Source organism: Lathamus discolor, chromosome 2 (assembly GCF_037157495.1).
Source record: "Lathamus discolor isolate bLatDis1 chromosome 2, bLatDis1.hap1, whole genome shotgun sequence".
Classification (NCBI taxonomy): domain Eukaryota; kingdom Metazoa; phylum Chordata; class Aves; order Psittaciformes; family Psittacidae; genus Lathamus; species Lathamus discolor.
The window spans coordinates 122,352,459-122,366,283 of record NC_088885.1 but is presented as its reverse complement, the minus strand read 5'-3'; the positions used below and the strand labels follow the sequence as shown (position 1 = coordinate 122,366,283).

Here is a 13,825-nt window from a genome sequence, read left to right as displayed (position 1 = left end):
AGCACAGTTGGATACTTCAGATGTTAAATATTAACACCCTGATATCCATTTTTTGGGGGGATTTTGGAGAGGAGGGTTGGGAAGAAGAACAGGAAAAGAAGAGACACCCCTCAAACCTGCAAATACAATCCATAGAAAACATTAAAGAAACAGCTCAAAACAGAGCTTGCCTCCAGCAGAGCTTGCAATCAAAGACATGTAGGCAGCAGACCAACCACTTTCCACAAACTGCAGCAAAATACACACTCCCCATGAGTAATCACACCTTTGTTTGCAGGGGAAAGGAAGAAGAGAAAAATAATTGGTGAAAACCAGCTTCCAGTGTAAAGACATTTATGAAAAGACCACATTCCCCCCTCCTGCCTAGTAGACCATCAGGACAACTAATTACTGAGTTTATATTACATCAAGTTTAGCTGAAAAATAAGCCTATGTTTTGAAATACAAAATATAGCTGTAGACTTCAGAAAAAGCCCTAGAAGTTCTGTGCTGTGAAAGGTGCAGGAACAGGTCAAATTCAATCACAGCCAGTCATGACATCGCATGAATTTAAATTTACAAAGCTGTAAATGATGTTATGACAGTAGTAATAGAACACTAACACACCCCCCCCGGCCCCAAAAAAGCCCCCCCGAACACCACAACATTAAAGAAGTAATACATTAATAAAGTCAACTTTCCCTCCTCCTCCAATTAAAAAAAATTAACACTTTGAGGAAATGAAGTATTGTGGCTAACTACGATCAGCATTAGTACTGTATCTGTGTTAACCAGTTTCCTGTCCAACTGCAGTACAAGTCAGAGAATGAGCTGCACAAATAGTCTATAAAATATAATAATGCCTTTTTTACAAGAAGCTCTTTTCTACTTCCTATTCAGTTTTAATAGTTTGCAAGTGCAAAGGCCAATCAAGTTGTGAAGCAGACCAGAAGAATCTGTAAGCAAAACCAGAACATAACTAGCAGCCAGGGCAGAAATAAAAGAAAACCATACTTCTTTCACTACTTAGCAATGACAAGGAATCTATTAACCACCTGTATATGTTCACATGTGAAGCTCTTTCAGCTGCTAAGCACAACTTCTATTTTTCTTTACTAGAAAAGGCAGAAACTTAGTATGCAGTAGTAAGAGCTCTCACTCATCAAACTCCCATGAAACACCACTCTGAAGTAAAGAGCAGCGTATAGGTGTATTTGCAAAAATGAAAATTCTCATCTGGAAAAAATGCAAGCAAAGAGTAAAAGACTAAACAAGTTATCAGTTTCATGTATGTCAATCCAAAAGTATTTTAAATACCACCAAAGGACGCTTTCCTGGAATCACATCTATTCAATTAAATAGCTATTGAATTCAGAGTATCTATCTGGGGTATTTTAAGAACTTCACAGGGATTTCAGCAGAAATATGCTTAGCCTGTTTAAACACATGCAGGGAAAGGCGTTTGGTTTGGTTTACCTTTTTCTTGACTGAACGGCTGCTCATGATCTTCTCCACAACAGGGCCTTCAGCATCAGCAGATTCCTACACCGTAAATACCATAAAAGAGTTATGGGAGCTCATCTTTGTTACTTGAAGACTTTCTTCATTATCAGAACTTCAAATAATTTTTTTTGCAACAGGGATTTAATATGCAGGAGGGCTTATTCCCCCTCGCACAAGAACTTAGAGGATTCGGGTAGATGTAATGTCATAATAAAGGAGTGAAAGATACTTGTTTAAGCCCATTTTTTAGAGCTAAGCCAACTCTACCTTTCTCCGAAAGGCTGACATGCACAGATACACAGATGTAATCACACGGGGACTGTTCACCTCTCTTAAAATAACACACACTTTCAGCACCATACAGTCTAAATATTAAATGATGTTCAAAAACTCTATTTGGCTGTGTAACTGTTCATACAATAGGTATCAAAATTGCCTGCAATTCTGTATTACATTTCTGACTCTAACAACTGCAGGCAAACCTACCAAATTCTCTTTTTGGTAAGGCACAATTAACAACAGAGATCACAGAGTATTTCACAGGGCTTAACAAATTGCCAAATGAAATACCAAAGAACACGCATATATTCTCCAACAGGTCATCAGTTAAGTGAAGTAGTTCTTTGGAAAAGCACTACAAAACAATGAGATTGTTACAACAGTCATTCCTACATTATTACCCCTCATTTTATTCAAACTATTTTATCCATCATTTACATTGCACAGAGAATAAAGTGTACCCTGCTGGGTACTACAAGGCAGTAATTTCATAAGGGGGTTCTTATGGTGCCTAGCAGCAGGGGACAAGCTTGAGTGGTTTATTAAAGTCAGAGAAGCCAGAACACTGAATTCATAGAAGTAATTTCAAGATTCCTAGCAGTCCAGTTTAGGTTTCCTTTAGAGAAAGACGATTCATTTCAAAGAACTGCATCAAACTACATATCATCAGCTTGTAAACAAAGTCATAAATTAATGTACTCTTTAAGAACGCTAAAAGCTAATGCCTTCCAGGCACACCGTGCCAGCTATGGATGAGTATCACTCAGGAAAAGGACCCATATTTGAACAATGATTGCTGCAGTTTCAGCCACCTTTACAGTCTGTTCGTGTCTGACCTGTTGCTCTGACTGCGAAGTGTTTGAAGGAGAGTCTCTTCCAGCAGCATCAGCATCATCAGCCTCCTCATCTGAAATCTTGAACTCCAGGTCTTCTGTGTAACGCTTCCTCTTCACCTGCCTGCTGGAGCGCCGCTTCTAAATAGAAAGCATTGATATTTTTCGTGAGAAACAAAACTGGCAAGCAGTGGAATAACTGAGAACATTTGTTTGTGCTTCTTAAACACACTTGTGTGCAGCAAATGCTATTATTTTACAGTACCCTGGCAGAAACAACAGAATCAAGACACTACTGAGTTTCTGCCTGCCAGCTATTCTTAAATTTTTTTTTAATCTTTCAGCATTACTAAAACCACATTAGAAAATTAAAAAGCTTATATCAGAAAGCAATTAAACCCCAAGACGTTGCTCCTCTGAATTCACATCTAGGACAAACTTTGACAGATGGCCAATGCAGGAACCGAAACACCACCCTTCCGCAGCATGGCCTAGTGTTGCTAAGCAGTGACAACACACTGTCTTGCTCTCCCCATCCACCTGGTTGTACCCAGATTATCTTGTAGGAGAAATATAATGAAATAGGATTTCCTCACTCCACTGAACAAGCACCATCCAGAAAGATACCATGCAACACAGCATGGGAAAAGACTCCAAACTAATACAGAAGAATGAAAAACTTGAACCACCCTAACTTGAAAATATGGTCACTGTTGTCCCCATACCTTCACCTCCAGGATGAGAGAAAGCTTCAGAGAAACTGCAGAAAGCAATCTGTAAATATGCAAGTGTGCATTTGACAGAATTTGCAATTTGATGCTCAGTGCCAGACACCATTTTCTGCAACAATAAAATTCAAATTCTGAGATAGTATGTGTGTCAGGTTATGTATTCTGAAATGCAAAGAGCATATGCTGTTGAAGGAAACTGTCAACTGAGCATCAAATATCTCAATGGACTGATGTATATATTAAAAAATATGTTGAATATCAACTGTTAAAAAAACATCTTTAGGAACTGATATACTATTTACACCTTTCCCAGCTTAACACACATCTTACACCCGTACACGCAAATACTTTTATATAGCTTGTTTAAAAGATCTATATACCTGGGTCTCTCAATGTATACAGACAAAGTCAAATATTTACTTTTAGATAGTTAATCGTACTTCTAAAAGGACAAATATCTGATGCATTCACAGAATTAGAAATTAACTAAAAATGAAAATTTTGAGCAAAGGTCAAGTGTACATCACCCTTTTAAACAATGGTGATGCGGCTTCTACCTTGAACACAGTAACTTACAGGAGGTTCCCACACACGTGTAACGGTATTTTTATAAATGAAAATAAATACCACGTGGCAAATTTACACTCTCATTTCTATAATCACTGATGAGAAAAAAAACCAAATTCTCTTTTAGCTCAGTAGGTAGTCACACGTTTCATTTTGGAGCCAAAAAAATCTGTTCTTCTATTTCCCTAATAGAAAGGATACCATAAGAAAGTATATATAAGAAAGTATATATAAGAAAGAACTACCATAATGGTAGTTCTCTACGTAATTTTATTGACTTGGTTAGCTTCCTGGTTCCTCTGACATCCACAAGAGGTTCTACAATTATTATGAACTGTTACCAGAAACTGTGCATATGTTTACCTGCATCAGATTATCTTTTACTCATTAACTGATCCATAGGTAGAAAGGCGAGTAACAGGGTTGATAATAGAATATAAAAAAATCTGTATGGTAACACCAAAAGTAAGTATTTTTCCTCTCTGAAGATAATAATTCATCACTTTGTGCTTTACTACATAATACAGAAGACTTAGTATTTAAAACTAAGAATAGAATCATAGAGTGCTTTGGGTTGGAAAGGACCTTAAAATAATCCAATTCCACCCCCCTGCCATGGGTAGGGACAGCTCACACTAGATCAGGTTGCCCAAAGCCCCATCATCCAACCTAGCCTTGAACACTGCCAGGGATGAAGCATCCACAACTTCCTTGCAGAACCTGTTCCAGGGCCTCATCACTCTGATAGTAAAGAATTTCTTCTTTGTATCTAAGCTATATCTCCCCTGCTTAAGCTTAAACCCATTAACCCTTGTGCAACGGTGTTTCGGACCACTGCATAATAATCAATCTCAGCTAAGAAATGCATAACAAGTTTATTAATTCTAGCTGTCCTGGCATATGTGGTTGCAACCTCTCCATAAGAAAAAGAAGTATGGGTGCAGGATAACATGCACAGTGAGAGACTATTAAGACGACAAAAACTACCTGAAATATCTTTTTTTATAATTAATTAAAAAAATTATGCAAATACCCTAACACTTGTATTTATAAAAAAGAAGGAAAAAAAAACCCAAAACTAATGTAAGGTTATCACCCAACTGAGTTTCATGAAGAGGAAGTTCTGTCACACTAAACTGAAAACAAGCAAAACATGAATATATACTGATCTGTGCAGAGGTCATCATTGTCTGCAAATTAACCCAAAAAAACATCAGCTCCAGAAGTTTCTTCTGCATCTTTCATCAGCACCATTAATCAGGCTGAGAGAGATTTGGGGCACAGGACAGAAAACTTAATTCTTCAAACATCAGCTTTTCTGATCCAAAATAAATGGTTTGCATGGATCGGAAATAACACTCTTCTGCTGCTGCTTTTGCTCACATTTCATTATACTCTATATCCTTCTGGAATATAGAAAGATAGAAGGCATAATTCATGCTTGTGTTAGGACACCATTGCTTGCCAACCTCTTCACTAGGCTGCTTTGACCATTCTTAAAGTGATCATCAGACTCAGCATCTCTCCTAATTAGAATCAAAACATCCACAACCTGATGTGCAACAAATACAATGGAACACCGTAATGCTAGCATGACTATTTAGGAGTCTCATACTTTCCCCATCTCAATTTATCTCTACCCTTTCATGAGGAAATTCTTAATTTGAATGCTCACTCTGACCTGAACACTGCCAGCAGAAGCAAGCCAGGAGCTGGCAACTTCTTAACACGGCTAATGACAGAACACAAAAAAGTTGTCATATATGCTTTTTCCATTTCCAGATTTTCTTTACAAGAAATAAGGTTTGGACAGAAAGGGAGAGGTGTGCAGTGGACACGAGGAAATCACCAATTTTAGCCAACGACTGGCATTCCTGCAAAAAGGCCATTCATCCATTAAAGCAGTGTAGTTACAAGCCCCTGATATGCATGTTTCTGACATTCTGCTTTGTCAGGTCTTACCCTTGATTTCAGAAAGTTTGCAAAGCCAATGCAAGAAGAAACACAAAGTTTACAAGCAAGACCTTGTAGTGGTATGTTAAATCTACAGAACAGAAAATTCAACACCATAACTGCAACAGTGACAGAACACTTGAAAACTCAGCAGTGCCGCACACACATCAGCAGGTAGTAAGACTGTAGAGCAAAATTCTGATAAGGAATACTTCTTTTAGTAAAATATTCACCACAGTGATTTCCAGTTCTCACCTTCCTGGTATGTCATTTTAAAACAACACTGAAAATACCCGAATACCTGTATATCTGTAAAAAAGACCATGAGAACTATCGTTTTATGCATCTGAATTGTCAAAGGCTACACTGAGAGCATTACCTGAACCCCTGGGTCATCTTCATCTTCAGGATGAGGTGATGGTGGGGGAGTTTTTTCCAAATCTGAATTTTCAGAACCTTCCTTTCCCTTGTTACCTTTTTTCTTTGCAGTGCTGGTTTCTGAATCTGGTTTCTTGCTACTGAAACAGAGGTATTTTTAATCAATATTTGTACAAAAATGTAAGAAAAAGGTCTTTGACAAAACAGTTAATCTTCAAGATGTTTGTTGCTAGTGATTTCATTATTTCCAACTGCTTTCCTGAAGTATATAAAAACGTGTAAAGTCAATGACGCACGGGCCACAGCTACACATTTCCCATTCTTTAACGGACACTTTGCCTCTTCCCTTTAAAACCTTAGGCAGCAACACTGAACATGTATTCAAAAAGAAACTCAAAATGAGACTCTGCCCTCTTCAGAACCTGTGCTTTTTGAAAGCAATGTTTGGGCAATCTGACACACATGAAGAGAAACAGAATTATGTGTGCACTTGCCTTGATACTAACCGTGTGGACCAGGTGAGTGGAACCAGAAGGAGCATTACCAAAACAAAGAACCGAATGAGCAAATAATTCTGTTTTCTTCTACTATCCCTGCTATTTCCAGGCTTGCTTTTGTGTCAGCTCTGAGGGCACCCACAACAGCCTCAGTGCACGCAACTGCTGCTTGTATGGGAGCAAAAACCATCCAGCTGGTATCTTAGCATCTACACAACACGAGAAATCTATATCCACTGTGAGGGCAGAGACAGGTTCTGGGGATTGTTTCTCCCCCAGGGAAACATTCTCCACCTGAGGAGCTGGGACCACATCTCTCCAACTGCACTCAGAAGCCTGAAAATGGGTGAAGACATCAAAATCACATATCAAAATCCAGCTTTAAATACACTGCCACCAAATCACGCAGTGTGACAATCTTGATCATCGTGGGAGTGAAATTTTTAAATGGCAACAAAGAATCAATTGTGAAAGTTAGCAATTTTAATTCACATTCAGCCTTTTGAGTCTGGCATGGGTTTTTGAAAGTCTTTTTCCCCCCTGTGTGGTCAGCCACCCCCCAGGCCTGTTACTGGTTTGACAGGCTGGCTGTGCAAAGTTGCTAAGACATTTGAGAGCAGAGCAGAGTTATGTACTGGTACCCGATGACCGGTGAGTACAGGCTGCCAAATGTTCTGTCACTTCCATAGCCACTTCCATAGGACTTCTGCACCCTCGATGCTTTAATTTCATGCTGAGGACGCTGCCTGGGGTTTGTTTTCCCTTCGTAATTCCCAGCCTTGTAACTCCTCAAACAACCACCAGCTTTACTCCTGTTCATTTCAGCCAGCGCGTCAGCCCACCAAAAAGGCGTACGTTGGAGCTGTCATTTAAAACACCCCAATATATTTACACACCGTTCTGGGACCGGGACAACTCAGGCTGTGGTATAACACCGTTTTTGCAGTCTGTTTTTAAACTAACGGTGATTTAAAATGAAGAAATAAAAACAGTGTAGAGTTTGCAAATGAAAACTGGCTGAAAACGAGTTTGTGTTACGTGGAATTACAGGGGGCAATGCATCTTTCCTCAGTGACAGAACACCGACGGAACAGCAGAACCCGCCTCAAACTGCGACAACCGGCAGATAAATAACTCAAAACGAGGCGCCGGGTGCAGCCTGGCCCCGCGGCAGGCGCGCGGCTGTGGGCCGGGCCGTGAGGGAGGGCTGTGCCCGGCGCTGCGCGGCGCGGTGCGGTGCGGAGCGGCGCGGAGCGGCTCGGCTCGGCTCGCCTCACGGCGGTTGTTTCCGCTCTAGCTGCCACCAATGGCACAAAGCCGCAGCTGAAGCGGGGCCCCTTGCCTTTCATCCGCGCGCTGAGAGCGCTCGCGTCGCCCCGGCAACCCGCGGCCACGTGACCAGCACCTGCTCCGCTGGCTGGCGGCCACCGACTGCAGCCATCTGCTTCCCTCAATCAGCGCCCGGGCGTGCCCGGCACCTGCGCGGCCAAGGCCTGCGCCCCCCCGCCTCACACACCCCCCCCACCGCCGCCTTTCATCACCCCGCCGCGAAACCGCTTCCAAAAAACCCACCCCCCTTCCAGAACCAACTTTACGTGGTTCCCGAATGTGTTTAGATCGAAGGTTAGCCTGCCCGGGCAGCCGGGGGGCCACCACCAGGTAAAGCGAGCTGACAGGCCGGCGCTCCCCTCGCCCCTGACCCCGGTAAATCTTTGAGGCACGCAATTAAGTTCAGCAGTCGTTACTGCCATGCCCCGGGTGCACCGCCGCCTATGAATAACAGGCTTAAAGTCGGGAAGAATAGCGCGGCCGAGGTTTGATAAAGTACTAGCGTGCTGAAAGGCCGGGAAGCGCTAACAAGGGCCAGCCTGCCTGCCCCGAGCCCACCGACCCACCGCCGGCCATGGTACTCCCCAGCCGCGGAGGCCGAGACAAAGACCCTCCCAGTGACTCCAGCACTGCCCGCAGGCCCACCCCGACAAAGGTCTCTTTCTAGCCTCTCTCAGACCCTTCCCTGCTCTTAGCTTGGAGGCCCTGCCACAACGAATGTTTCATGACCTATATATGCTCCCCCCGACCCCAGCCTCAACATACGGAGTCGCTCTCAGTAACAACGGAGACACGGACGAAGCAATTCAGCCGCAGTTTCTAATCTCCCCCTTTTCTAGGCCAGTTAAAAACAGGCACATGAGAGAGCCACCAACTTGGGGAGAACAAAGCCTGTGTGCAGCTCCACTGAGAATTTCAGATTTTAAATTCAGCAGAAGAATTGCTCTTTTTAAATGAGTAGCTACAGTTTCTTTTCAAGGAAAGAAAGGAAGGTGAAGTACAAATAAACCATACAGGAACAGCACTGTCCCCTTGAGCAAGGCGACACACTGATTCCCAGTGCATCACACACCCAGCAGCTTCACCTGGCTGGCTACAGCATCAGCAACTGCTGTCCTATCTTCCCACAGAGCCAGTGTGATTTGTTCCTGACAATTAAATGTACCCACTTTTGACTCAGCCTTTCCACTTCCTAGCAGCTCATACTTGAGCCATTCTGGAATGGACCAGAATGACTTTTCCACATATAAGCACAGGCAGATAAAAACCTGTCCTTAGATACATTGCCATTACCATTAGTCTGTGTGTCAACACTTAGCTCTGGATGCACATCTGACAGTACTTTCCAAATCTGGCAATGAGGACAGCAAGCTGTAAAACACACATTTAGGCAACCACCTCTTGTATTTGTTTTTACATACGCATGAATGCAAAATTTAGCTAAGTCTCACTAGACACAAGGTAGCATCCAGTCCCAAACCAAGAACTAGAAACCTGGGAGAAACTAAAGCAGTATTTGCCACACAAAACTCACTAAAATACTTTAAATCTGTCAGTTAAAACTAGTCCTTCTATTCAGGTGATACAAACACAGACATTTCAGATCAAATGTCTTACAATCTGGCTGTCCAATACCACTTTTTGGTTCCATCCTCTTATCCCCGAGGACTGCACAGCACACTGACCAACGGGGATCAGTAAGAAGACAACCCACAGAAGGTCAGATGAGTGAACAAGGAGAACAGGCTGAAGAGCAAAACTGCAAGTAGGCCAAGAAAGCTTGAATTACAGTTTGAGGACAAGCATCCAAACTTCGACGCGTGTTGTGTCAGTTAGTCAAGCAGCCACCTACAGAGCTAGGTCAAGCTCCAGGAACTTACAGGGCCAAACCATATGATTCAAAAATACCCCCAAAAGCATGGCATGCTTCATAGGATTAAGAGGGGAAGTAATTAGCTTGTATGTTTACATTGGGCAACTACTTCATCTGATCTGGGTAACTTGGCAGATCTGTTTATTAGTGTAATTTATGACAGCTATCACAATTTGGATGATGATTTTTTCTGTAATTTAAACATATAAAATAAGTCAGGCCATTGATCCCTATTTTACCATTTGGCAATACTGTCCTGTGACAAATGCATATTTGAACCTGGCTTAGAAAAAAAAAAAAAAGACACATCCACTGTGGAAATTAAATCCCACTCTCTCAAAATTAAGTTAGAGATTTGAGGCTTTCTGTACTACTTTAACTGAGGAAAACAATTATTTTTATAAAGCTCCTAGTGTAATCAAAACCTTTTTTCTTTTTAACTAGTTTTTATATGTCACAGAAATAGGAAAAACAACAGGACAATAAGGGTTTTTCCAGCCCAAAATCTCAGCCACATTACTCAGAAGTATGCTTCAGTAACAGCAAAGCCCGCAAGACCTGCCTGCAGCAAAGGCAAAGGTAAATATCTGGCAGCTGGGCCGGTTCAAACGGGAGATGAGGACAGGTGTGAACAGAACAGCCCCAGTGGACGAACACATGGAAATCTCGCTCGATTTCCTGTTCTCTCCCACAGGCAGCCCCTTCCTGCCCCGCTCAGGATGATCCGAGCTTGGGAGTGGAAACTACCACCACTGCTCGGGACCTCTCTTCCTGTCCTCCAGCTCCCCAGGGTGCTGCGTCCTGCTGCCCGCACTGCTCCCCTGCACACAGCCTCTTCCCGCTTCCGTGGCCATGAGCCATCCCCTTTCCGATACAACAAACAGCAAATCTGTGCGCCAAAAAAGTCAGTCTCCACCTCCTTCTGAAAGAGGTAATTATGCTCATGCTTAGCACTCCTCTCGTTAGCAGCAACACACTCGCCCTACCCTGCATCCCAGGCTGCTTGCTGCATGTGTGGGAAGGACGAAGAGTTTTCCCCCTGCCACAGGGAGGTGAGGAAGCAGATAAGGACAGCCCTGCAAAGCGCAGCACACTGCTTTGAGGAGATGGGAGGAGGGACAAGCTCCTGCAAAGAGCTGCCATTTGACTCTCACTGCTTCTCCCATCGTTATCAGTGGCCACTCTCTAGGGTTTCATAGGAAGCAGTGGGAGAGGTATCAGCTGTGCTGCAGCATGATCTTCTCAAACAGGTGGTCCTTATCTCCTCCAGGGACAGGCACAGGAGGAACAGACATCTGAGCCATGACTTTGCAATTCAGTAGGACTACTTGCCTTTCCCTGTCCATCTACTTTTGGAAAAACCTGCCTGCCTTGTATGTGCCTGAAGCGGCTCCAGAACATTAACAGCACACATAATAGCAGCCACACAACTTAACGAAAAACCCTCACTTGTGATACTAGGTGTACCTATATTTTGCTTTCAAACTTGACTAGTTTGGTCCATAATAGATTTATTTTGCAAATGTTTTTTTCCAACCACCCCTGTATTTGCCTTTCCGTATTGGCAGGATTGGGCTAACACCCACTACAAGTGTAACAGCACAGTATTAAAGTGTGATGTTTCTTTCAAAATCACCTAGTATGCAGTATAACATACTAGCAGCCCATTTGGATATTTTCTTTCTTGTTAAGATGCCATGGGACATGCAATTGAAACAAGCATGAAATTAAGTAGTTTCTTCCAATCTGACTGTTGTCCCTCCTGTGAAGGTGCATTTCAGAGAGCCAGGCTGATCATTTTGTCACAACTTACACTGAAGAGAGACGACATGAGAAGGAGACACTTTCTGTTCTTTTGTTGTTGTTTAAGAAAAGGATTGAACTGTTACTCAAAACTGGAACTGAAACAGCAGGGTTAAATTATGAGTGATATTAAAATGGTTAAGATACTTAAATACCAGACTTTTTTATCTGTGTCTATACTCTAATACAGCATGTGTCAAAATTAACTATCAAGGACTTCTTGTGCTCTGTCCTAAAAACTGTTGCCCTTCAGTAAGTACATCTCCTATGTCTGACTTTAATTACCTGAAGTTTACATGAATGCAAAACACTTCTATTAAAACTATTAAAAAACAATCTTATTCAGGAATGAAAGCTGTTAGTTTTGTACAGCATACAGAAATCTAAAAATCACACTACTGCTTTCAATGCTTAAAAGCAAAATATTGAGCAACAGAACCAGTAGTAGTAAATATATGCCAGACACTAACTTGATAAAAATATTTTAGTTCCACATAATCATCCATAATCTGTATTACCTTGCATTAATCTCACTCATCTCAGTTACTGTGATATTTCCTTTCCAGAGTTAGTGCTGCTGAAATACTGTGGCTCAGATGATTAAATGTTTGGGCTGCTGATTTATTTGAAAACTTGATTCAGGGATCTGCCAGTGGACAGGTTCCCCTGTCTGTGATGCTGCCAAAGTAAGCAAAGTTCTTTCACTGATTTAACATTCCTTGGCAGCACAGCATCCCAACAGAGTCTCACAGTTCTTCAAAGAAGTTTGATACTGAAGCTGACAAGACCACAAAATGAGAACGATTTTGATTTCAGGAGAGCATTTGGTAACAGAGACACAAAGCCATTATGGAAAAACTAGGACTTTCTCCACACCCCTGAGTTAAGCATAAGGAATAGCAAATGCTCCTAATGCTGTTCCAAACATGTTTCTCTCACAGGTGAAACAACAGGACTTAGTACTTACTAGAATACTCATTTAACCACCCAGGAACAAGAGTCATTGCAGGGGAAAGAGAATAAAGACTCTCGTACAAATACAACTAAGAAAGCAGTGATTTCTTCCTTCAAGGGAAACAATCCTCCCTTAATCTGCATGGCACACCCCAAGATTTAGGGAGATGCACAAAAAGATATTAGGATTGAGTGGATGGGACAGACAAGCTCTGAAGGCTGATGTCCAGCACAGCCAGAGGAACCCATGCATGTTTTTGAGCAGGCTCCTTCTAACTGTTGCTTATTGAGCTTCATCATAAAGAGCTTGTAAAACCGCACTAACTGAGAAGTCCTGCAGTAAAAGTTTTTTTACTTCTTAGCGGCAAAAATTGTTGGGAGATGCTCAATACCATGACAATATGGCCTGGTCAGCCTCTAAATCTTTGAGTATAGGGAAATGGAACAAAAAGGTTATTTTGGTTGATACCGTATTTGGGTTTCAAAACACATACTGAGAGATACATAATTTCAGTTTTTCTAAGATGTGAATTGCCTTATATGTAAACCCCATTCTCAGACCGGCCTGGAACACAGCCAAAGCAGCTTCTGCAACAGGTAAACTATAATTTACTGACCAGTTAGTATAATCTGTTTGGGACAACATTTGATTTTACTAGGCAGTGTTTATAAGTTCTTCAGGAAACATCGTCTCTGCTAGTATGGAAACTTCTCTTTCTTGCTACAGAACAAGTAACATCTTACTGTCCATACCTCATTTAGCCATATAGCTGTTATCAGACCTACCCAAGAGTAAGTCTTGTAGCATATATGCAAAGCTGATTCATTAACCACAATTTTTAAACCCTAATACAAATGGATTTTGCAAAGTGATTTGGATTAACCAAGTCTGGCTGTGCTTCCATCTGGAAGTTATATTTTATAATGCTAGCCACATCTTGAAAAACAGATTCAGATGTTTGGAACAAATTCAGAACAGTTGTAAGAAATTCTAGGTACAAATGAAAAAAGAAAAAAAAAATTGAGCTTTAATGTCTTTTTCCTCTCAGATTTCTTTTAAGTAAGCGTTTATAATCATGGTGTTTAGGGAGTTGAGGGGTAAGGAAAGAATCTGTGTTATTATCTATGACGTATTTACTCATGTAA

At 41.7% G+C, this 13,825-nt stretch overlaps 1 protein-coding gene across 7 annotated transcripts in view; it reads right to left on the bottom strand.

The window, feature by feature from the left end:
* Window positions 1-13,825, bottom strand: part of CHD7 (chromodomain helicase DNA binding protein 7) — a 131,784-nt gene that overhangs the window by 43,897 nt on the left and 74,062 nt on the right. For 6 of the 7 annotated variants that reach the window (XM_065668337.1, XM_065668338.1, XM_065668336.1 and 3 more), the window contains 3 exons: window positions 6,225-6,363; window positions 2,598-2,735; window positions 1,456-1,521 (listed from right to left, as the gene is read on the bottom strand). In XM_065668337.1, the coding sequence (XP_065524409.1) occupies window positions 1,456-1,521; window positions 2,598-2,735; window positions 6,225-6,363 (343 nt within the window). The remainder of the gene's footprint in view (window positions 1-1,455; window positions 1,522-2,597; window positions 2,736-6,224; window positions 6,364-13,825) is intronic. The other variant, XM_065668340.1, reaches the window with a different exon arrangement.